The sequence below is a fragment of the Periophthalmus magnuspinnatus genome, chromosome 15, assembly GCF_009829125.3.
Source record: "Periophthalmus magnuspinnatus isolate fPerMag1 chromosome 15, fPerMag1.2.pri, whole genome shotgun sequence".
Taxonomy (NCBI): Eukaryota; Metazoa; Chordata; class Actinopteri; order Gobiiformes; family Gobiidae; genus Periophthalmus; species Periophthalmus magnuspinnatus.
Window position 1 is genome coordinate 5,164,461 of NC_047140.1, and position 24,831 is coordinate 5,189,291.

A 24,831-nucleotide genomic window follows, 5' to 3' on the forward strand; every position below is an offset into this window, starting at 1 on the left:
TGCACCCTGTCGTCCTGGACCCTTTTACAACCCTGTCGACCCAAGTCCTTTTACGCCCCTGTAGACCCAAGTCCTTTTATTCCCCTGTAGACCTGGGCCCTTTTATGCCTCTATAGACCCGAGCTCTTTTGCACCCCTGTACCCCTGTAGACCCGGACCCTTTTTCCACCCTGTAGTCCGGGGCCGGCTGCAGAAGGATGACACACTCAAATATTTATCATTGTCAGTATATGAACTTCTCCTTGGGGATGAATAAAAGTAATTCTGATTCTGATTCTGATGGACAGAGCTCATGTGAAAGGTCTAAAGAACAAAAGAACTACAGCCCTACACTGATTAATGATTGGCTGCAGGTGCTGGAGGTTCGGTAGTGACTTCTTTGAGGTATTTTGATTTCAGTTGTAGTATCTGGCAACCAAAAGTGTGTGTGTCTCATCCTGCTTTCTGCTTGGATAATGTCTTGAGAACGAAAACACCAAATGACAACATAAACAACTTGGTCAGGATGAATCAACATTACAAGTGTCAGTAAAAGAATATTTAGTTTGAACATGGTTGCTGAGGACACAGCTACGTCTTGTTACAAAACTTAAAATAAAAGTTTTTCACACGCTGCTTTTAATCAAGAAACTATATGAGTGCGCTAACATTTTACACTGTATATGATGTGTGATATTTGGGGATGAATCATACTTGGACGGGCTCATTTACAGTCCAAACACAGTGTTGCTATGGCATTGTTATGCACAGCACCATTGATTGCATTAGTAAAACCTGTCAGAGTGTTGTGGAGTGTTGAGGAGCAGTGGAAGTCACATTTTCCAGGCTGTGTGCTGGGGGTGGACGGGGCTGACTCTAATGGAAGGGTAAAGTTGATTCCAGGGGAAGGCAAGGATGACATGGGGTAGATGTGGTTGGTGCTGAGGTAAACCAATGATCAGTGATGGGAAGAAGAGATTTACAGTGTTTTTAGCTGCAGAATACTGAATGTCTGGATTAAAATGTGCTTTGTAACATATTCCGATTACTGTATTCTGAATACTTGGAATACTTATAACACTGAATAACACTGAGTTGCAATATATTATAGTAAAAACGCAGGATTAAAGGGGCATTATTATATTTTTTTTACTATTTTGCATTTATCACTAATTAGAAAAGGTGAAATTGGACATGCACTTATGTCTTGAGCGATGTTTTCATTTTATTTTTACTAATACTTGTACCATTGGTAGCCTAATTTGCACAGTGAGGTGGGGTGTCGGGCCGGGGGTGGGGTAAAGGGCACTGTTTACACAGGGCCCAGTGCAGGAGGGGCCCCTCACAGTCTGTAATGCACATTTTTCATCAGACAACATGTAGTGCAGGTCCATTAAGATGATTTGTACACAGGGCCCAAAATTTGGTGCTAGACCCCTGAGTAGCATAATGTATTCCTTTGATTTAACTGTATTCTGAGTACCACCAAATGAAAGAGTAACTCTAAAATAGTCACATTTTATACAACACTTTGCCATTTTCAAGGCATTCAAAGAGCTTCAGATCAAGGAACCAGTCAGTCATTCACACACACATTCATACACCAGTGTACACAGACACTGGGGGCGAGGTGGGTTACGTGTTTTGCTCAAGGACACATCGCCAGGAGTCGTCTGTGGAAGCTGGAAACACACCACCTACCTGTGGGTCAGTGAATAAACACTAGCAACTTAGTAACTGTCCAGGATGATGAAGTTTGAGACTGGACTGACTTTTGGGGAGTCACGGTCGATAAAAGGTGGAGATGATGGTGACTTTAAGGGAGATTGACAAGATGAAGATTTTTGTTTTTTGTTTTGTTTTTTTGAGCCGATATCCAATATTTGTTTTACATTTTTCAGATACTGATATTAAGCTTTTAAAATCCATAGCAAGGACCACAAATTTATGTCAAGTTATAGTAAAGTAAAATTCCCTATTTGACTTTTTGCATTTGTAAAAATAACTGAATGTGTTGAACTTGGATAAAAAAATAATTTGCTGCATGATTCTGTAAACATGTAACTGACATCGAGGAACCCCCTTCGATATCATCAGTTACTCATCGCTACTTTCCAATACAGCTTATGGACCAGAAAGATTTTTTTTTTTTTTTTTTAAGAGTTGATTCTGTGCATGATTCTATGTGAGACGTTGACATTGGGGGAGAGGCAGGGTCCGGCGGTCCAGGTCAGGCCCAGAGTGTGCAGTACTTAGCTATACCCAAGCTGCTCATGCAAAGTTCTGACGTCTGTTGGGACCAGTCCACATGCAGATCATTAAGGCCAGTATTACTCATGCAGGGGCCAAAAAAAAAAAAAAACACTCGGACCCCCCTCTCCCTGTCCTCCTCTCTCCCTCCTCCCCCTTCTCTCCCTCTCATTCCCCTCCTCTCCCTCTCCTCTCTCTTCCTACTCACTGCCTCCGAGATAAACCCCAAAACCTGCAGTCAATGTAAAAGTGATTAAGAAAACAAAACCCATGCTTGCAGGGGGAGTCTGGCCCACTTTCAGTTGGAGAGCACGTTTCCTAACCTTTTGCATGCTGCAAATTAAAGATTATTTCAATCTGTCGTATCAGATAACCATCTATGCATGAGAGAATTTTTCAGATAAAACACTCCTTTAGTTTTGCCGATGGAAGGATTGTGTCAGCTGAAATAACTTGAATAGTGGTAAACGCTGTCGCCAACCAGATGTTTTGGACTTATCCGCTCAGCCATCTGAAATGATATTATGGACAAATGGAGAGAGGGAGAGGAATGTCTCAGAATGTATAGGCCACTCAAAAACGAAACGTACATTTGGTTTATGGCACACAGCCAATTTGCAGGTTCATTTGATATATTTTATGTAGGGCAGTCCACTGATTCGAAGGTTGACAGTGGCTGCGTACACTGGGTGTGGATGGGTGAGTGGTTTCTTTGAGTGTCTTGAAGGTGGAAAAGTGCTGTATAAAAATTACCATGACTCAATACTAAAATTTCAAACCTGATTTCTGTACTTAGTCAACGGCTCTATACACGATACAGAATTTGATACCACAATGATAGTAAAACAAATCTTTAGACAATATAATAATATAATATGTATTTCCAAAACAAAATATTAGTACTTTTTAAAAGATGCTTTTAGAGCAGCAGTCTCACTCACTGAACCCAGTCTCCAAGTGTCACAGACAAAAGCAGACAACAACAGAAACAGTTACAAAAACAACACAGGCTGAACTAGACACAAAATATCAGCTCATTACAATAATAATGAAAAAAACAAACAAACAAAAAATTAAAATACTGATAAAAAGGAAGTAAAATAATAAACTTCACCAGAATGTAAAAAAAAAGTGAAAAAGTTGTCTAACTTGTCATATGCACTTGATGTAAATAGAAACGTTTTACATTCCACCAGTGAATTGATAATGACAAGCTTCAACAAATGAACTAATTTCTGGTTTCGTCTGGCAACCAACATCGCAGTTTGTGCTGGTATTTGTGCCTGGATTTTGGGGAAAATGTGTCTGTAGTGGCCTACATAAAGCTCACACCATGACATCATTGGACAGGCCCTCCCAAAATCTTGTCCTTGTGTTTTTGTGGAGCGAGCTGACTGTTCATAATCATCTCCCTCGCGAGAATCGTCGGGGTAATTGAATGCAGATGGAATGGAGGAAAATGTCAATTACGCAACCGCTCATAGTGCCAAAAACCATGTGTAGGACTGTGCCGTATGATGTATTATAGATGTATGTGATTTGGACGGACACACCCAGCTGTCAGCGGCCGTGGCTTTTATATAACATTAAACTAAATCATACTGTTTTCTTCGTTCGTTGTGCAGTTTTACTAGAGTGGGTAACACTTTATATGAGCTATGGCTAATTAGACTTCATATAACATGAAGAAAGGCTTGAAGAAATTGGTTATTAAGAATGATTCAGGCTAAGCCGAGGAAAGTGGATGGATGACTCAGGCTTTACATCTACTTAATTAAACTTGTTGTACCTGATTTTTACAGTCTTAAAACATGAAAAACAGAACTAAAACATTTTAAATGGTTTGCAGTGGTTCAAAATGATTCCTCACTTAATGCATGCACTCCAAGCATCCTAATTATTCACTGTTATGAGTTTATAAGTGTTTTTTCCAACTTTCAGAGACCAGAGTGGAGATTTGTTGACACCGTAACAACTGAACCACACAGCACCGTACAACATCTGAACTTGCACTTCCTGATTATCAAACAATAAAACTATTTAGAATTAGATACAGGCAGCACGCATCAGACATATTTTGAACTTAAGAGCTGCTTATGCAATCATTCTTAATAAACTATTTGTTCATCATGAATTAAGTCTTGTGATGTCATGTGGTAATACAGAAAGTTCTCCAGTGTATTAAACTCCATACACATACACTTCACTCGAATCATTTGGATGATTTCAGCCCTGGAAATGCCAATCTCTACTGAACTAAAGGTAAAAGTTAGCTTGGAAAAAATACCACTACATGACATCACAAGGTGGAACAGAGCATTTTGAGCTTTGGAGATGTAGACGGACTAATAAAGTTATTCAAACATGTGTGAATTAAACAAAACACTACTCCAGGTCTGTTTTTTGCAATTGTAACAACATTATAAAATGTCTTAAAGCTCACAAGAGTCAATTTTGTGTAATACAAGAAGCTTTAAATAATGCAGTTATTATAAAGCGTTACTGAAGATGATTATATTTTCTCTGTAGTCTGGTTAAATCTGCACACTTTAAATGTGTTGTGTTTGTTTCCTAGGCCAGACCGAAGGGAGAGGGCCTGACTCCATACCAGGGGAAGAAGAGGTGCTTCGGGGAGTACAAGTGTCCCAAGTGTAAGAGGAAGTGGATGAGCGGGAACTCCTGGGCCAACATGGGACAAGAGTGCATCAAGTGCCACATCAACGTCTACCCACACAAGCAGGTACGGCAGCACACAGGAGCAGACTCAAGATGAGGCTTTTGATTTGTCAAAGGTCCTCACAGTGTCACATCAAACAGGAAACTCATACAGGTCTATCACAATAACACATTTTGAAGTTTTGACCCAGTTTTGAAGAAAATATTGACATTAAACTAAATTCTTGCCACTGACACAGTAAATACAAAGCAGCTGTAGTAATTAGTGTGTATCTACAATGACTCAGAAGCAGCTCAAATGTTATCGTAGTGCAGAAAGATAACAACACCCCCCTCACTAGTACAAAGCAAAAGCACCCACAGTAAATATTGACCCCAAAAGATTATCATTCCAGCTATCAGGCCTGAGCTCATACACATGAATAAGTGTATAAAGATGTGTTTTGTATTTTCCAAAGTAACACAAAGGTTTCACAAAGTCATCCAAAGCCAGTCAACCAACCACCTCACTTCATTTTCATATTAAGAATAATAGGTTTATCTATTCTAAATGATGTAATTTGTATGAAACGCTGGCCAGGCATGTTGTCCTTTCGTCCAGAGCTGCCAGAGGGGGGCCAGAAATTACAAGGAGATCCCAGTTTTGTCAGGTCATCAAAAATATTATGTGCAGATGTAAAAGTTCAAATCCAGCACACATTTGGGCACGGCGTATAGGAACAAAACAATCCAGTTGTTGTTTATTTCACAAATGCTTGTTTTACAATGTGATCCATTTGTGCAGTCCACAGTTTTGGACAGGGTGTACAGGCAGGCTTCAAGGCACAGGGGGTTGGGAAATACTGCTTTAACCGCAACCATTACCGTACTAGTCTCTGGTTAGCAGTGTGTCTATAATTCTTCTCATTTGAGCACATAATCTCTGTTAACAAGAAAACATAACCCCAGCATACACAATGATATACGAGAGCCTTCGAACACAAAGGCACAGTTTACATAATTAAGCCCTGAGATTGTCTAAGATCTGTACAGATGTAAACAGTTGAACCAACTTTTCGAGTTGATTTTTCCATTGTTTTAATGTTTGAGGGAAACAAATCAGTATCAGACTAAATGCTGTGCTGGGAACCGGTTTGATGTTCCTCAGAAATACAATAAAAACACAATTATCGGACGCAGTTTCGTTCCAAATGTTGCAAAAGCTGATTGTCCTACCAAGATTAACAGACTACAGGCTGGGTTCTGCACGGCTGCGTATTATCGCTTTATCCAGATGGCCCTATTCAATTACCAGGAGAAGCCCAAGCACTGTAAAATTCCTTCATATCCCTGTCATAAAGAGGAATTTCATAAACTAATGACACCACTGAACTGGAGGATTATTTACTAAAGTTATTTAAACTTGAGGATACATTTATGCAGAAGGCTTAGTTTGGCTTTGGGCTACAAGAATTCTCGACATAGTTTATAATATGAAACGATTTAGTGTGATGCTGTGGGCCGTTCTCAAGTCAAAGGGAGGGAGCGGGAGGCTTGTCTGTGGAGATGTTTGGACCCACATGAGACAGAATCCCTGTGTTTTCATCAGTCGCAGATATATTTACCTTCATCGCTCCATCTTTGATATTTATGCATTTCCACATTCTTCCAATTCCGCTTCCTGAAATAAAATTGTGAAAGTGTGTGGCCCCATAGTCTGAATAATCGGGCTGCTTAGGGTTCATGGCATTAACATGGACTGGGCATGAAGAGAGTAAAGTCCAGGCGTGGTAGTAGTAGTAGTAGTAGTAGTAGTTTTAACAGCTAGATATTGTTTAAATAATTGTAAAAAAACACATTTCCTTTGGCAAAGAAAGTTATCTCAAACAATTCAAGCTACACTATACCTCACTATTTTTGTCCTACTGTTGCTAAATACCCACTGTACACATTCTGCAAGTACCACATCTACTTGTGCTGTCTCCGTCATTACTACTACCACTTTCTATTATAAAAGCTTTATTATCACAACTTCTAATAATAGATATATTTTATTTGTCTTTTACACAATCTTTTCATGCATTATTCATCCATTTCATAATCTGTGGTGGCCATTAGCTCCTTCGACCAACACCAACACAAACACACTCACACACACTAGATTCATATTAGACAGTGTAAGTGAAGTGTCTTGCCGAAGGACACAGTGTCAGTTTGCACTAGAGGCACTGCTGCCTCACTGTCGTACATGGTATTCCCAACGATTCCCCATCCAAGCACTAACCAGGCCCAAGCCCGCTTTGTTTCCAAGATCTGGCAAGATTAGGCCTTGACCATGTGGTTCTACTACCACTAGGCCTACCGTGAATAATACTGTTACTGCGAGTTGTGCTACCTCTACTATCACACATTTTACTGCCAGCTGCTGTCTGTAGTAGTGAAGCAACTGGATTACACGTATTTATTATTAAATCATTATAGGTTTATTAATCATTTTAACATTTAAATAAATACAGTATTTTCCTACCAAAAATGTTATTTCAATTATAAGAACATCCTCTATTCTGGATTTTGCCAACTGTAGCACATGATCATATGACCCCAAACAGTGGAAACTCAATGGGTAATTTGTCCTGAGTCTTAGCATTGTTAGCTTTACACCACACCAGTATTTCCCTTCCTCTGCCTTCTTTACATACTTTCCTAAACATTTACCCGCTCGCCGTTCCCCTCTCCTCTCCCTCTCCTCCCCTCTCCTCCCCTTCTCCTCCCCCTCTCCTCCCCTTCTCCTCCCCCTCTTTCATGCCATTCACTGAAAAGGAAAACCCGCTCCGGCCTCCCTGTGTGTCTTGTGGCTAACCTACACATAGCCTAGCAAATTCCCCGCGTGAGCCGTGTCACCCACTTAGCATATTTTGCCCTGTCAGCATAGCGTTTGAACCGGACCGCTAACCTCTGTGCCCCTTCTACTCCCCCTCCACCCCCCCATCCCTTCACCCTCCACCAAATATTCCCAGAAATATGCTCAATATGGATCCCACCCACTCCGCAGGGCACCTGGATAAAAATCTGTAAATGTGCCATTTTATATGATGCCAAAATCCCATGCCAAATACTGTGGTCTTTGCCGGTAGTTTCACAAGGAGTATATTTTGTGTTTACTTACTCCACGGAAAGGGAATAGTGTACAGGCTCAATTCTAGAGACAACAGCTATGCAGCTCAACCGTGAAGTGCAGTGTTTCAGCCATTATTACATTTTTGGGGGCTATATGGGTTTTTATAATGTCCGGAATGTATTTCTGTTAAAGGAGCACTATGTAACTTTCCTGAGTTCTTGAACTGCACGTCTCTATGGAGGTGTATTGCTTGCCTTGAATGTTCTACAGTACGGCCTTAAACTTACTATCTTTATTAAATTTTAAGTGTTTAAATTGAAAACAAATATATAAATACAGCATATAAAAAGACTGTATTCTTACTGCATGTGAGCTGGGCTGTCTCTCCACAGATCTGACCTGTAACTTGGACTGGTCACCTGCTTGTCTCCATGGCGATACATAAGTTTAGCCTCATATTGTGAAGCATTGATGACAAAGCAATAATATCTCCATGGAGACCAGCAGGTAGCAAACACTCCACCTGATAAGTTACATGTTGCACCTTTAAATAACCTTTCTGTAAAAGCGAGTGGCCCAGCGCAGAAAGAGACACAGACACAGAAATTGACTTTGGCAGGTAGAGATGGCTGCGGTTACACGCACACTCAAAACCTGCTTATCATCACATTTTTGGATTTGTAAGGTTATTAAAATGAAATCTAAACAGCAAAATCATCTGTTTTCTTTCTGATCATGGTCCCCCTGATTAATCACATCAGATTTTGCGGGTTGCATGCCATTTAAGTCATCTTTAAAAGTCCAGAAATCAGATCATAATCAGATTTTGGTGTGCATGAAACCACAGCCAATGACAGGGAGACAAGGATGGATGAGTTAGAAAAAAAATGTTGGTTGGAGGAACCATAGATTTCATTAAAGGCCTGGTGACTGATATTTTTCACATGTGTTTGAGCAGTATTTGTGTTGCCTCACTGCACATATATCGCTGCATGTTTTATGCATCTAATTGGAATTCAGGAAGTGCATGTTAGCATGCCAGTTGCTGTCAGCGTTATCGTCGTGGCAAAACTCTGCACTGGCCTCTGTGGGCAGTGAAATATGCTCATAAACTCATCACGGTGAATAATTTGGAGAATGAGTAAAGTAAATGAGGCATAACTTAAACGGTTAAACACAAACTAGTTCTGTTTTTCACATTTTTAAGACAGTAAAAATTTGGTACAGCGCCTTTTATCTGAAAATTTGGTTTCAGATAAAAGACATGCAAGTCCAGTAAATAAGTCAAATTTCATACTAGTGGTCTCATAACTAGTCATAAAAGTGGCACTGAAGTGGTTTTGGTGATTGTGGCTAGTAAAGATAGGCAGGTCTTAGCATATTAAAATAATGGATAGAATGAGCCCTCCAAAACCTTCTGAAAGTTGTTATTGTGCATGAAGGACATCTGTATTTGTGCTCTGTAAAGAAGTCAGGATTCCTTCATATTGAGAGGCTATTGAGTACAGAGAATGTGTGGGCTACCACCAACTAGTCCCCAGTGTTAAGAATAATACACATTTATTCCACATTGATATATTTATTCCACATCAGATATTATAATGTGGACTTTTTCATTCCCAAAACAGTTATAACAAATGTGTCTGTGTTCTGATTATATTCACTTTTCTATATAAAAAGTACTTTTTTGTTTGTTTATGAAGTCAGTACAACAATGGCTCATGTAGTAAAGCAATCGTCTTAAAACCCTAAGACTGTCTGTCGAGGTCCATCGAGGGACAGTTCTTCTCTTGCCCGTGTGAGTGTGTTGTAGAGTGATTGGTGTTGAAGAGTTTGTTGGCACAGAATGGCAGCCATGTTCCCATCTGTTCCAAAGTGTGCAAAAACATTTTAGTCAAGCAAATTCGTGAAGTCTTCCCCATATTTTTGGCAGCACAGTGGCTGGGATGCCAGCACTCTCATCTCACAGCAAGAAGGTTCCGGGTTTAAGTCGCGGGCCGCCCTGGACTTTCTGAGCAGAGTTTGCATGTTTCTCCCTGTGTCTGAGTGGGTTTCCTCCATCAACCCAAAACATACACAGTAGGTCAAATCCTCCAGCTGAGGTAGTCCTGACCAAGGCTCAAGATCTGGAGGTGGGCGGTTGGCTCCTGACAGGTTGCTCTAGTGGCATTGATGGGTCAAACACAGAGGACACATTTCCTATATGGGCACAGTTGAGTGCACCTTAACCTGAATCAAAATCTGTATATTTCAACATAGTATATCAAAATAAAGGTATCAAAAAATTGATAATCGTTGACAATCGTTCAGAAGATATATGCAAAATTTTAATATTTAGTGTATAAAAGTATTAAAATGACAGCAAATGAGCTGATTTAAATTTTAACAAACAGAAACGTCTACTATTATGATCTTGAAAACAAAATAAATCCATAATAACACTTATGTAATTAATTTTATGGGCCATTCATGTTTGTGCTAGACTCAAACCTCAATAAGCACATTTACAGATACATTTTAGCACATTCCTGATGCAATGTTAAAATATAGTTTTAATATTGTTATCAAAATAGTGAAAAAAAGTGATATACATTTTTGTCCATATCACCCCCCTGTAAACATTCATCTCACAGTCTCTACCTGCCGCCTTTTGATCCCCTTCACCTCGCTGTGACTGCACCTCCATGAAACTCCATCAGATTTTCCAGCTCTGATGCCTTTGACGCGCAGACAGCAAACACTATGTACTTCCTGGCAGACTCATTAGAGGCAGAATGAAATATCGCCTGGGCTGACCCGCGCTCACCTCCTTCCCTCTGCTTACACTACAGAGTAAACTGCAGCTCCAAACACTGTATTCTGGGCTGATTGTTCAAAGTTGGCCCATGTAGATACAGTTAGCACTTGAAAATCTTTCCACCGGTCACCATGCTAGTTTTAATTTGCAACGCTTTCTATTAAATTAAGTTGTTTTCCTAAATACAAAGTTGTTAAAATGCTGTGGAGTTTCCAGAGTGGATGCGGTGCCATATCTCTGAATGTAATAGGTTTGGATCTCATGATGTAATTCTGAAGGGGCCGATAGTTTTAAAATGAATAATGGACTGAAGCTAAAATTAACTTAATTGGTGGGAAAAGGCAACACTAAAAATAATGTTAACCATTCCACATAATTTCCTCTGCACCCTCAAAGTAAATCTGTTTGATGAAATTAAGCAAACAAAATTTGTAATTTTCAGACAGTTTTGTGATTGGACCCATTTTTAAAGCACATTATGTCGTCAAATCTGTGGTGGTGCAGCTTTGTCACCTGTTTGTCTTCATGGGGAGGCCATTGTTTTGCCTGAAATTTTCCACAGTATGACCTTAAACCAGCGGTCTCCAACCTTTTTTCGCCGTGAGCTACCTTTACCAAACAAATATGCCAGAGAGCTACAAATTTTTGTGTTTGCAAGAAATTGAGAAAATATAAGAGACACAGTAAGCCTTAGATGGGGCACAGATAGATGTCTATAAAACATAAACCACTATCCATTTATTATTGCACAAAGTTAGGCATCAAAAGATACATTTACAGTGATGATTAGCATTTGAGCGCAATATGTGAGTACTTGGAAAGGGGTGGAGAGCTACTGTTGGCACCCAAGCTACACGTTGGGGACCCCTGCCTTAAACGTATCTATCTTGCATTTATTTAATTACAGTTGTTTTAATGGCTAGAAAAATACCATGAAATATATGCATTCTTGGAGAGGGGTCACCTCTCCATAGATCTGCCCTATAACGGTTTGTCTCCATGAAAATTGAAAGTTTAAGCAAGGCAAGTGTATTTGTATAGCACAATTCATACACAAAGTAATTCAAAGTGCTGTACAGAATGAGAAAGACATTAACATCACAATAGAAACACATGAAAACATAAATAATCATCAGAAGAGTGCAGAATAAAAGCCTTTCAGTCATATGCACAGCTAAACAGAACCGTTTGGAGCCTGGATTTAAACATTGTCAAAGTAGAGGCCTGTCTCACATCTTCAGAAAGACTGTTCCAGGTTTTAGCTGCACAAAACTGAAACACTGATTCCTGATGTTTAGTTCTGGTTTAGTTCTGACCCTGAAGTCCTCAGAGTGTAAGATGGTTCATATGGCACTAACATGTGGGACATGTCGGAGTTTAGAGCTACTATTGGCAATTAGACTGGCTGACCCACCCCGTTGTATTCTCACATACCACCACTACATGATGTCTACGTTACTGCTGTCTGATAGTGGCCTGACAAAAGAAGACCAGAGAGCATCTGTGGGTAAAAAAAACAAACAAATAAACTTACAGATGGTGGCTTTGATGCCATACTGTGTCGGGAATAGCAAAAACATCTTCATGGACACTAGCAGGTGGTGGACCTAGAAAAAGCTACAGCTTTAAAGTCCTTACATCTTCATTGGACTTTTCCTGACCATTTCCAACACTTTGCCATAAATTGTCTGTTGCTTTCTGTGGCTGCTCAGACTTCAGACATTTATCCAAGCGTTCAAAGTAATAGTGATCTACAGCATATGCCCAAACAAGGATTTTTCCATACATGTATTACTTTAATTTATAAAACATGAAATATCATATGTCTCCTCTCCTTTCATTCAAAGTTGATAAAGCACAGGACTTTTTCCAGAGTGGATGCACTGCCATATCTCTGTTACTAATTGTGCACAGTTTAAGTTGCAGGGGGGACTGGACATTTGGGATATATAGCAGGAACGGGCTCCCCTGCCAACATGAATGCCTTTAAAGTCTATACTGTCCTTTGTGCGTGCTGTTTAGTATGCATTCCCCATGACTCACTCCTGTTTTTATTGTGTCTCTCTTTCATCCCACAGCGCCCACTGGAGAAGCCTGACGGACTGGACGTGTCGGACCAGAGCAAAGAGCACCCCCAGCATCTGTGCGAAAAGTGCAAGGTCCTGGGCTACTACTGCCGCCGCGTGCAATAACTGTCCACATCCACGAGGAGGAGACACGCCGCTGGATCCAAGATGAAGCAGCCAGGATCCAACATGGCGTCCTTCCTTCATGACATCTTCACTCGTGTCAACTCCAGAAGCCTTAAAAATACGGCAGACTGTTTCTCCCTCATTCGTAGCAAGTTTTCTCTTTGTATTGATAGTGCATTTACATGGAATGATGGTGGACAGCTTAAAAAAGTACTTTTTGTTTTTCAAATATAAAAGGTTTTCACAATCATTCAAAAAGAGAAGAAAGGATCACTGCTCAAAACAAGTCAGAAATGTCCAACTTGGGCACAGCTAACACGATTTCAGAATGAACTTATCCACAATATTTGCTTTTTTTGGTTTGCGGTAATCAGCTTGTCCCTTTTAGGCCGCGGTAGAGTTGAAGGAGAGTGCAATGTATCGCAATGTTGTTTTTTAAATTACATTCATGAGTTTCAGTCACTTTTTTGCCTGGTATGGGCGCCATTTTGAGGACTTCAGACGATAGGCTAGCATGTTTTGGATTGTTTATTCTTATGGCAAGTGTCAATTTTACGGAAAATCACTTGAAAATCCTGTACATTACCAAAAAATACAACTTGTATTACTTGTCTTTACTAACACAGCAACTTCCCAAAAAAGTACAACAAAGATGGTAGGCGTATTTTGCGAAAGTCCTCCAGTTTTTGGTTTAAATTGACAACAAAATGCCAGTTACTCTCAACGCAACAACACAGAATGTCCCTGCAGGGCTACCATAGCAGTTTTCAAAATGGTGGCTAAATGTTTACAGATATGATGCCATAATAGCACACTTTGTTGTAAAAATTATATATGCCTGGCATCTCTTATCCACTGTCCATTAAATTCCATGTAAATGCCACAGCGTGCACTACACCTAAAACATGGGAGCAATTTCTCTCTCACTTAAGTGCTCTTCATAAAATCCAGTGACTGTGTGTGCCTTGTAAACCTACTGGCCCTGCATTAGCCTTTAGCATTAGCCTTTAGCATTAGCATTGTTAGCATCACTGTCAGTATTACCTCTTTTCGGGGATCTTTGGCTTCGTGTTTACAAAAATCTGCTTTCCATTTTGTCTATGTAACGGTATAATAATAATATGCAAAGGGCCTTATGATGTCTTGCCATTTAACCAGCACATCTAACCTAACTGTGAATGAACCGAGGGATACCGTGCCATACGTCCCTTTAGCTTACATTTGGGCCTATTTATTTTGCTCGTGTGCAATCGGAACTTGTAACTGGGACATGAAGTAACGCGTTTGTATGTTGTTTTGTTCAAATCGCTTCACAGTGCCTTTATAGAAACTACTGTAGGCTCAGATGCTAAATAATCTCGCTTCATTTTTCCGTCCCCTAAATATTTTTTTTTTTATAGCCACTTGTGTCAAGCTAAATGTATGCAATGTGTTTCTAATTAGTAGTACATGCAATGATCTGTCAAAACTACAAAATATCTAAAAGAAAAGGGCTATCCGCGGGATTGCTTCAGTATGGGTCCAGGGAGATTGTAGAAATGCCACAATTTGATTAGCATTACGTTAGCGGGTTAGCCATACATATGTTGGACCTTAAAATAAATTGGAAACATGCAGGGAGAGTGGTGCCTGAAGGGTTAGTGTTGTTGTGGGATGACAGCAAAGTAAAGTCAATGGAAAAAGTATTAAGGCTGCACTCTAAGATATGTCCAAGAGGCGGGGGTGTCACTGTCCATTACATCCAATTTGATAAGCTCATGTTAAATGTTTCTAGCACTTTGTGAAACTAATATACCAGCTCAGTATAACTTACACTATACACATGTTGCAATCAGTGGCCAAGGACGACTGGTGCATATCTCAGTGTATGGGACTTAGGCAGGGAATTGCAGTTTATATATATATTTAAAAAAAAAGCAATAAATGAATAAAATCAGAGAATGTTTGCCTGTGCACATCGTAAACATGTCCAGGAGCATTCACGCTTGAGAGAACAGTGAAATATAATCTGATAGAGAAATGCACCTGCACAACCACCATGTACCACACTAATGTATGAGCTGTAATGAGCCTTTTATTGTGCGAAGGCAAAACTGTTCTTTATCTATCAGTGATTCTTTTGGTGACACCCCTGCCATGACCTGAAGATCTGAAGTATGAATGTTTAAAATGTGAAGGCGAGCTGCAAAGAAGGTTCACTGAAAGTGACAAAGAAGACATTTGAATTCATGATATTTGCAAATTGATATATCTTTAAGAGACTTTTTCATATTTATGCGTCCTTCTATATTGTTTACACACGACAATGAAGAACATAGGAAATCTATTGGTAGACATGACTCTTTATATTGTGAAGTTTTGTAAAAGTACAATTTTATATTTGTAGCCATGCAAAAATATTTCATACAAACAGTTTGTTATGAAATGTACCGGTAATCACAATACAAGTGATGCTTTTGAACATAGGGATCAGAAAGACATCTATATGATCTGGTGAAAATGAGTTTAGAGCTATTCCAGGTGACATTATTTTATGAAAATGACTTAGGTGGAGTGTTAAATTCAAAGTGCACTGGCTGAAAAATACATTGAAACCCATCAGTAAAAATAAGTTAATTACTCTAAGTACAACCAACTTTAAAATCTACTCCATCAAGACTCTGAATCCATTTGAACTTTGTGCCGTGCAGCGTGTTGCAGGTTGAGTATAGCCAGCATTGCCTCATTAGCGGTGTGAGCTGGCACTAGCCTTTTTCACATGGACACAATTTGCTGAGCTGGAGCCAGGGGCTGAGGCAGCACATCCAGCTGGCACACTGCGTCCCTCTGCGGTCGGTTGTCATGGAATATCAACAAAGATGTTATTTCTTCAACACAACACGCGGCGCTCGTATCATGATCTGCTGCTCTCACGTTTTTGCCTGTTGTAGTGTTTATGTGAGGGGGGTCGGGTCGTTCGAGAGCGACAGTTGGGCACTTGGAGGAGGGGTTTTTAGTGACTTAAATTGGTACCTCTGAAGTTGGAAGAATCATTTGGTGACTTTGCATTTTGGGAAGTAGACGGAAGGAACAGAATGTGATCATAGGCGGTCACAGCTGGGAACAGTGTGCTTGCCTAAGGGGAGAGTTTTTTAAGTGTTTTGAAAATTGAGTTCTGTTTTATGCTTGGGAGAATGGGATAATCTGTCTACCTAGTATGGAGAAGTGGACAGGAGTTATGTCATGTAGATTAAAGAAGCACTATGGCACAATTCTGGTGAAGGGTCAATGGAGATCTTAATGCTTTGCCTGGAGTGTTCCACAATATGCCATTTAATCTATCTAGCATGTATAACTCAATTACAGGTGTCACTACTGTTAAAAATACACACTAAAAAACATAAATCTCTCAAGACACTGTAATAGTATTGTCCATTCCAGTCTAGTTCAGTCCAGTCTTGCTATACTTCCGTTGTAGGGAGTATTATACCTCTGATGACACAAGCTAAAATAACAAAAGGCTGAGCTGACCTGTAAATTGGCCTCGTAGTGCCGCCTGTCTCCGTTGTGTAACACTGATACACTTTGATGCTAATCTGTGGAACATTCTAGGCAACGCAATAACATTTCCATGGAGACTAGAAGGTGGCAGGTACTCCATAAGAAAAGTTACATAGAATATACCATTTTTATTGAAACGTCATTGCTTCTCAGGCTTTTCAAACCGCTTTACATTGATCTCATTCAACCCTCAGTTACTTGGCGGTAAACTACTGCTCGTCTGTAATGCCATAGGTGCCCCAGGGCAGACGAAAGAGTACGTGGCGTCCATTCTGCGCCTATAGTCTGTCTGACCACTACACTCAAGACCGCAACTAATAAAACAAACTCTATGTGATTAGTTCCATCTAATTCTCCAAAGATAATATGTACTAGTAGCCTGGGTATCTCAAACCAGAATGTAAGATTTTCCCTTTAAGGCATATTTTTGTTTATGTGGTGACAAGTACCCTCTGAAATGTATTAGGGCCATTATGTAACATGTGAGTGTAAACTAACTTGTATTCTAGTAAAAAATGTAGCCTAAAAAGTGGCAGAATTTACTAACAACTTTTTGATTTTGCCAATATGAATCCAGTGTTAAAGGCAAACCACCTGCCAGAGGAAGCAGCTGAAACAGACCGTACATTTGAATTGAGATACTTGCTCTTAAAGTCTTGAACGACATACTTGACTTTTCTAGGACCGTTTTATATAAGCAAGATGTGTATTTCGAAATTTGAAATGTTGTGAAAATTTTATAAAGCAATCTGCAAAAAATTTCAAGAAATATTTCCCGGAACAAGATATTTTCTGTTTTTGTATATATTTGATGGCCGTTGTTCTAGCTCTTTTAGCAGTTTTCAAGCTTTTTATGTGAAGAAGGGCCGATCGGTGAAAATTTTGAAAAAAAAAAAAAAAGATGGGAGAATTTTCAATAATCTGAGGGCATATCCTGCAGAAATATTTAAGATTTTTTACTCTTATTTTGTATAGAATATGCAAGTTACACTAAAAAGGAAATATTGTTTTCTACATAGGATATTATGAAAAAGCTGGTACATAATTAATATGCAATTATAAGCCAATGTATAGGAAGATTTATCAGTGTTGAATTGCTAACTAACTGTGCTGCCGTGACAACCATACAGTCGCCTTTTATGTATCTATGACACCATTTTGAAAGTATATTTTTGCTTTTATTCTTATTTAGTGATTGATACTCACCACTGTATTAAGCACGTTAAACTGTGAGATGTAGTTTGCTTCAAGCGACAAGCAAATATTATAATTAAAAAATATATATGGTGTATTTTGATGTTATTAATAGTAGTTGTAGTAGCGATTGTATTATACTTTTGAAGAGAGAGTGTGACAAAGAACTGTTTTAGAGTTTGCATGTGCATGTGTTTGGTTTTATGAAATAGTATGGAATATTATTTGGTGCAATGTAATTTAAACACAGTAGTTTGCTATAGTACATATTGTTTTAACTCTAAGAGCAACTTCTGGTTAGTTATAATGGGCCTGGTTACACCTAAGTATTGCTTTTCTATCACATTACAAAACAACAGATTCAGATTTTGGTTGAAATCAAACCTAATACCTGTCATTTATTACGTTTACATTTTTTAAAATTTTTTCCCACAATTTTTTTCAGATTTTTTTCTCTTTTTTTTCAATTTTTTTTTTCCTATAGGTAATTTCTGTCTGATACAAGGCTTTGGTTATCTTTAAACAAATTTGATGTGTTCCAATATTGCAATAAACACAATTTCTTATTTGTATTCAGTTGCGTTGCCAAAACCGTGACTTTGACTTTAAGACATTATAAAGAAACTGTCCAGTGTAATGATATATGCTCCTGTGTGTATCCAGGCCCTATTTGTAGCCTACATATTTACTGAATGTATTGTTTAACACTTATGTGGTCTATTTGCGTTGTATTCTTGATATTTGTAATGCGATATTGCAATAATGTACTTTGTAGACTGGACAGAACACAGATATTTTTGGAGAGACTGTCATAGTAGTATCCAAGTATCCAAATTCATGTCCACGAAACGGCATTCCAAAATGTGCCTTATTTGTTAGATGGGAGACCATTGTAGTGCTTTTAGTGCTGTTGAAAGTTTGACAAATAAAAAAATCATGATGAATTGCGTCAATGTGTTTTATTTTTCATTTAACGGTATTTTCTGGATCGACTATCTGGGAGGCGTGTTCATTTGGGAATTCTGCTCGGTCCAAATACAACACGTGTCCTTTTAAATCGCTGCTGGATGTAGAATGATCATTACGCAAAGTTTATGTTCCGTAAACAATCTGCGTTTTTCCTCCGCAGGCATGAAGGCTCGCACATTCTTAACCACGCGGATCACAAGAGCCATTTTTACAACACCACAATGCAGACATGGTAAAGACAGCAGAATCGCAACAGTGCGGTTAGCCAGACGACGCAACGCCTAATTACGCAACAGGAAATTGTTATGGTGATGTGAGATGTTGTGATTAAAAGTACATTACGTAACTTCTCTGGTGGAGGGTTCACCACCTGCTGGTCTCCTTGATGAATATGTTATTGCTTTGACTGAAACTTTGACTGGTATTCAACTTTTCTATCTCCACAGAGACAAGCGGGTAATGCCACCAGAACAAGTTACAGGTCAAATTTGTGGAGAGGCAAGCCCACCCTCAAGTATTTCAATGTATATTTTCAATGTATAAAAACATGTACTTGAATAAGTGCTGGATAGACAAGTTTAATACCACACTGTGCAACATTCCTGGCAAAGTGATAGAAGTAATGTAACCTCAACCAAACAGTTCCACAATGCATCTTTAAAGAGCATACAAGTTTTTCTAAATATGACTTTGTTTAGTGAGTGAGTGCTTTGAGTGCATGTGGTAAATATTTATCGTACTTTTAAATGAGTCAAGTGGCAGATTGCGAAGAAAAATCCATCCAAAATGCTGGAACAATTTATGAGCAAAGAACAAATTTAAACAGTTTAAACAACAAACATTTAACAAAATAAAATGTGTTGTCACATATTTGGATTCACCAAATAATAACAATCATGTAAATTAGACAGGATTTGGCCCTTACTTAAACTACGTTTGCTAGGTGACGGACATTTATGGAATTAGGTTCTTTAGTATGAACAAATTAACAATGTTTTAATTAAAGCCACAGTATGCAACTTTTTAGCCAAACAGAATAAAAGCATGTTTTATTCATTGTGGTTGTGTTTATAGCACTGAAAAACATGTGTCCTTGTGCCTGGAGGGGGGCTCTTCCTACTTGCTCCATGGAAATGTGGTTTCTTTGTCTACAAACCTTATTTCTTATGAATTTTGTCTATTTATTTTTGTTTGCGCAAAGCCAAAGCTTGAACTCCAAAACTCTAGTCAGGATGTTACCACGAACATGGCCAAAATAACCACTCAAATCATATGAAAAGTACTTTTAAATTTTCAGTCCAATTAAAAAAAAAAGTGGAGTAGGAAGTATTAATATTATAATTGTTATGTATCTTTACTTTACTTAAGTACAGTACTTCATTGCTTGTACTTCATTAACCTTCCACCACTGCACAGTTTGTAGGATGGACAATATGATGGACAGGCTTTTGTTTGTTTCTAAATTTCTCTTGTTACCCTCTTCTTCATTTGACAATTGCTTTCCCTCCAAACAAAGCTAACTTGTCAAAGTCTATATTTTTGATCCTATTAAATTCAAGAATCCTCCCTAATCAAAACGTCACTACAAATACGATGTAGAAACAAAACCCTGCGTGGAATCAGAGTTTAACAACAAAGATTGCACAAGTGCTGATAAAACATATGGTAGGACTGGAGTCTATCAAGAACCAAAAGTGTGCAACACAGATCCATTTTTTTTCTACAAATATCTTCTGCAGTTTTTTGCTTTCATAGAGCCAAAAACTATGTCATTGTGTTCATTGAGACACCATATTAACAGTTTACAGTAATGATGCCAGAAGTCCAAATCCCACATTACAAAAGCATATTCCCAAGCTCTGGTACTTTATTTATCCCACCCTCATGTAAACTAGCCTACACTGTGTGGTTAAAACTAGTGCAAACCTAGTCGTAGTTTTATTTTTTTAAGCTTGGGTTGTGTCTCTCGTTGCAGCTGATCTATGGAAGCACTGACAGACAGCACACACACACACACACACCCCCACACACCCACACACACACACACACACACACACTGCCCTCCCACATCTCCATTTCAACACTTTTCTCAGACTATCGCAAACAAATAACAAGTGGGACACCAACTGACACGACATTTACAGTCAAATGGACCAGATTGCGCCAGTTGTAAAGATGTCATTGTTTTTGATAATGTGCGTTCGCTATTCTATCCTTTACCGCTTCACGCCAATTTTCCACGCACAATATTGGACATGCATTCCAAATCTCTCCGAGGGTGGGGACGCCAAATTATATCAAGTTTGTTACAACATCCCAAGCTCAAAACACAGGGAGACCGGTCGAGTCGCTATGGCAACAGTGTAATCGGAGAATTCAAACAAACGGTGGAAGGTCAGCGCGCATATGGTTTGGTTTAGGGGCGAGTGGGGCTTTTTCACGTGGCTCCATTATTTACTTTCATAAAGTATTAGCTCGATAAGCGGCACCACCCAGCCTCTGGCTCAGGAGACGCGCCTGGCCTCTGTCTTTGTCTCCTCATCGGCCATAAAGTGAAAAACACAAAGCCACATGTACAGGGATCCCAGTTTGACGTTTTTATATTTATGATGTTTGTAATGCTCTATGACATCAAGTATTTGAAGGAAGTACTCAGAAACTTGATTTGTTTTCTTTTTTTTTTCTTTTTTTTTGAGAATGTTGTCAGAGGAAACACTATCAGAGGCAAGGAGCCAAAAAATGTAGGGCCTACTCAAGTAATAATCCAGTTACTTCAAAATAATATTACTCAACTAGAAAAACAAAGTAGAGGTCCAAGAAATTAATTTAGAGAAACTGCTACTCAAGTAAAAGAAACTTAAAAAGTAAATGTCACAACGTAGCATTTGATTTATAATTTGAAGTTAACGTAATTGGAAGGACATTAATGAAGTAATAATGTGCAGCATCTGGTATTTTCAAAGGCTGGACACAAAAATGAGTCAAACCAAATCATATCTGAAGGAGCAGCGCAAGAAACACAAATATTCAAATCATTTCATGTTGTCGACATAAATGTGCCTTTGTCACTTTTGGACTTACTCACAGAGAGAAGTGGAACCACAACTTTTACTTTAGGTAAGAGTACTGTTACATCAATAAAAATATTACTCAAGTAGGAGTAAAAGTATGCTGCTAGAAAAGTACTCTGAAAAGTACATTTGAAAAAAAAGTTGTTTAAGTAAAACTAAATTTAAGTATTTATAAAGTACAGATCGATCGATGTCTTGTTTTGGCTTAAAACAGAGGTGTCAAACACATTTTCACCGAGGGCCACATCAGCAAAATGGCTGCTCTCAAAGGGCCAGATGTAAAATAAATCTAACTACTTTTTAATTTGTTAATGAACTGTTTCTGTATTTATTACTTATTCAAGTTACAAATATTGTGTATGCATTGGCTAGATGTAAAAAATATAGCTGTGTAACTATGTATCTCCTTATAAAATGACATTTTAACCCTTAGATGCACACGTGGGGTCAAAAATGACCCCAGAGGTTGTTATTCTTCAAAATCTTTAAAATGAAAAGTTGTAATATATTCATATTCCAGGTATTCCTCAAAAAACATGTTTGTGACATGAGGCCATTTGCATTTTTCTTTACTTTTTCATTAATTTTAAGAAATTGCAGTTTTTGTATCACTACCCCACTCTTCCACAAGTGGGGTCAAAAATGACCCCAAGCAATTCCTATGGAATCTTCTGTGAACCTTTAATTCTTAGCAACTCTGACTGTGCCACTTACACATCTGATGTCATCTCTCACACCTGATGCAACTTTGACTGTCAATATTGTCTCACTCACACACCTGATGTCAGCAGTCTCACCACCCAGGAGGGGTGGCTTGTGATGCAAGCACCCCATATGCAGTTGATGGGATCGTGTACCTAGGGAGACAGCCAGGGGAAGACATCCAGAAGAATCTGAGGGAAAACATTGTCTGTCAGTTGTGCTGTGAATTCAGACACACAGGTCACAACATCACCAAGGAGAACTTCTTCACCAGTGTGCCTCTTGCAGAGCATCTCCTGGAGAAGGGTCTGACTGTGGGAACTTTGCGACAGAACAAGCCAGATATTCCACCAATCATGAAGGCTTCCAGGTCCAGAGTGGTCCACAGCACTGAATTTGGGTTCAGTGGCAGCATGACCATGGTCAGCTATGTGAGACAAAAGGGAAAGGCTGTTCTGCTGCTTAGCACAATGCACCACAGCAAGATGGTGGATGAAAACAGCCCAAAGGAAAAAAATAAATAAACAGAAGTGATCCGCTTTTACAACCAGACCAAAGGAGGAGTAAATACTATGGACCAGACGGTTGGCAACTACACCTGCAAATGGCAGACGCAGAGGTGGCCCATGGTGCTCTGAATGTCTATTCATTTTTCAGGGCTCAGCACCCTGAATCTTGCATAGACATCACCAATGGATGACGACACTTCCTCACAGATGTCTCAAAGGAGCTTGTGACACCTCACATGAAAAGTCGACTGGAAGGTACACCGACTCTACCAACCTACATCACTGAAGCAATGGGAAGGTGTGGCGTGACAAAAACTGCTGCGATCTGGCCACAGGAAAGAAGCACACAGGGCCAGCAGAAGAGAAAGAAGTCCCAGTTGTGTCCACGAAACAAAGATTACAAAGCCACTGATTGCTGTTGGAAATGCAGTACCCCTGTGTGCAATGGTCACAGCCAGAAGCAAGTAGCTTGTAACGGTGCACACAGTGAGATAAGATGTTTGTGTGTGTACATATGCGTGGACAGTGTTATGGTCTCTGGACCTGTGGAATGTTCTCTGTTCGTCCTTCAGACATAGGGACACACAAACATGTTTTGTCACCTGATTGACCTGATTGATTCATTATTAACTGCTAAAATGTGAATGAAAAGTAAAAAGAAAATGTACATGTCAAAAGGGAAATTACTCTTTTGTTTGAGCAAAAATATATCATCTTAACCAACATGAGAGAAATGTGTTTAGTTTATTGCAAAAACACATTGATTTCAATTGGGGTCATTTTTGACCCCACTTGTGGAAGTGGGGTAGTGACACAAAAACAGCAATTTCTTAAAATTAATGAAAAAATAAATAAAAATGCAAATGGCCTTATGTCACAAACATGTTTTATGAGGAGTACCTGGAAAATGAAAATATTCCAACTCTTCGTTTTAAAGATTTTCAAGAATAACACCGAGGTTATTGCAAAAACGCATTGATTTTAATTGGGGTCATTTTTGACCCCACTCGTGGAAGAGTGTAGGTATTGGTAAGTTGTGCATCCAAGGGTTAAGACCAGACAGATCATATCGTTTAATGTACCCTGTTGAGGGCCACATAAAATCATGTGGAGGGCCACATTTGGCCCCCAGGCCTTGAGTTTGACACGTGGCTTAAAAATAACACATATTTCCGTATATTTCAGTGCATTTTGGATTCATTTTAACTGATTCACGTAAGGAATGTGAAACCATTTGAACAGTGATAGTTTGTAATAAACTGACCCTTGACCTTTCAAATAAGAAATCAGTCAGCTAATCTCACACAGTTAAGATTTTTAAGTCAGTACTTTAAAGGCACACTTTGGAATTTCTTTTCTGCTGGCGGGTCCTCCACCTGTGTGTTTCTATAGAGGTGTAATTGCTTTGCCTAAGTTTTCCAGAATGTAGCATTAAAGTCCATGGAGATAAGCAATTGGCACCACCATCCCAAGTTACAGGTCAGGCCTGTGGAGAGGTGACCCCGCTCACAGTAAGAATGCGGTTCCTTTAAAGGTATTTATAAGCAATAAAAACACCTGTAATTGAATTGCAAGGTAGATATGTGTAAAGCCACACTGTGGAACGCTCCAGGCAAAGAATGGAGACAACACTGTAGCCGACAAGTGCAACTTTAAAGTACTTGGAGCCTGTTAGCAAAAATGTACTTGTACTACTACTACCACTGCTAATAGCATTTTAGAAGCTGTGAGTTTTCAGATCTTTTACAAAAGTAGTGAGTGTAGAAATGTATGTTACTTCAAAATATTTCTCCAGTAAAAGTAAAAAAGTACTGAATGATTCTGTGAAGTATGGAACCCATTACTACACACCTCT

General features: G+C 39.1%; 1 protein-coding gene across 1 annotated transcript in view; it reads left to right on the top strand.

The window, feature by feature from the left end:
* Positions 1–18,678, top strand: part of zcchc24 (zinc finger, CCHC domain containing 24) — an 87,694-nt gene extending 69,016 nt beyond the window's left edge. Inside the window, exons 3-4 of the mRNA XM_033979448.2 lie at positions 4,805–4,969; positions 12,878–18,678. Coding sequence (XP_033835339.1) covers positions 4,805–4,969; positions 12,878–12,991 — 279 coding nt within the window. The 3' untranslated portion in view covers positions 12,992–18,678. The remainder of the gene's footprint in view (positions 1–4,804; positions 4,970–12,877) is intronic.
* The last annotated feature ends 6,153 nt before the right edge of the window (positions 18,679–24,831 follow it).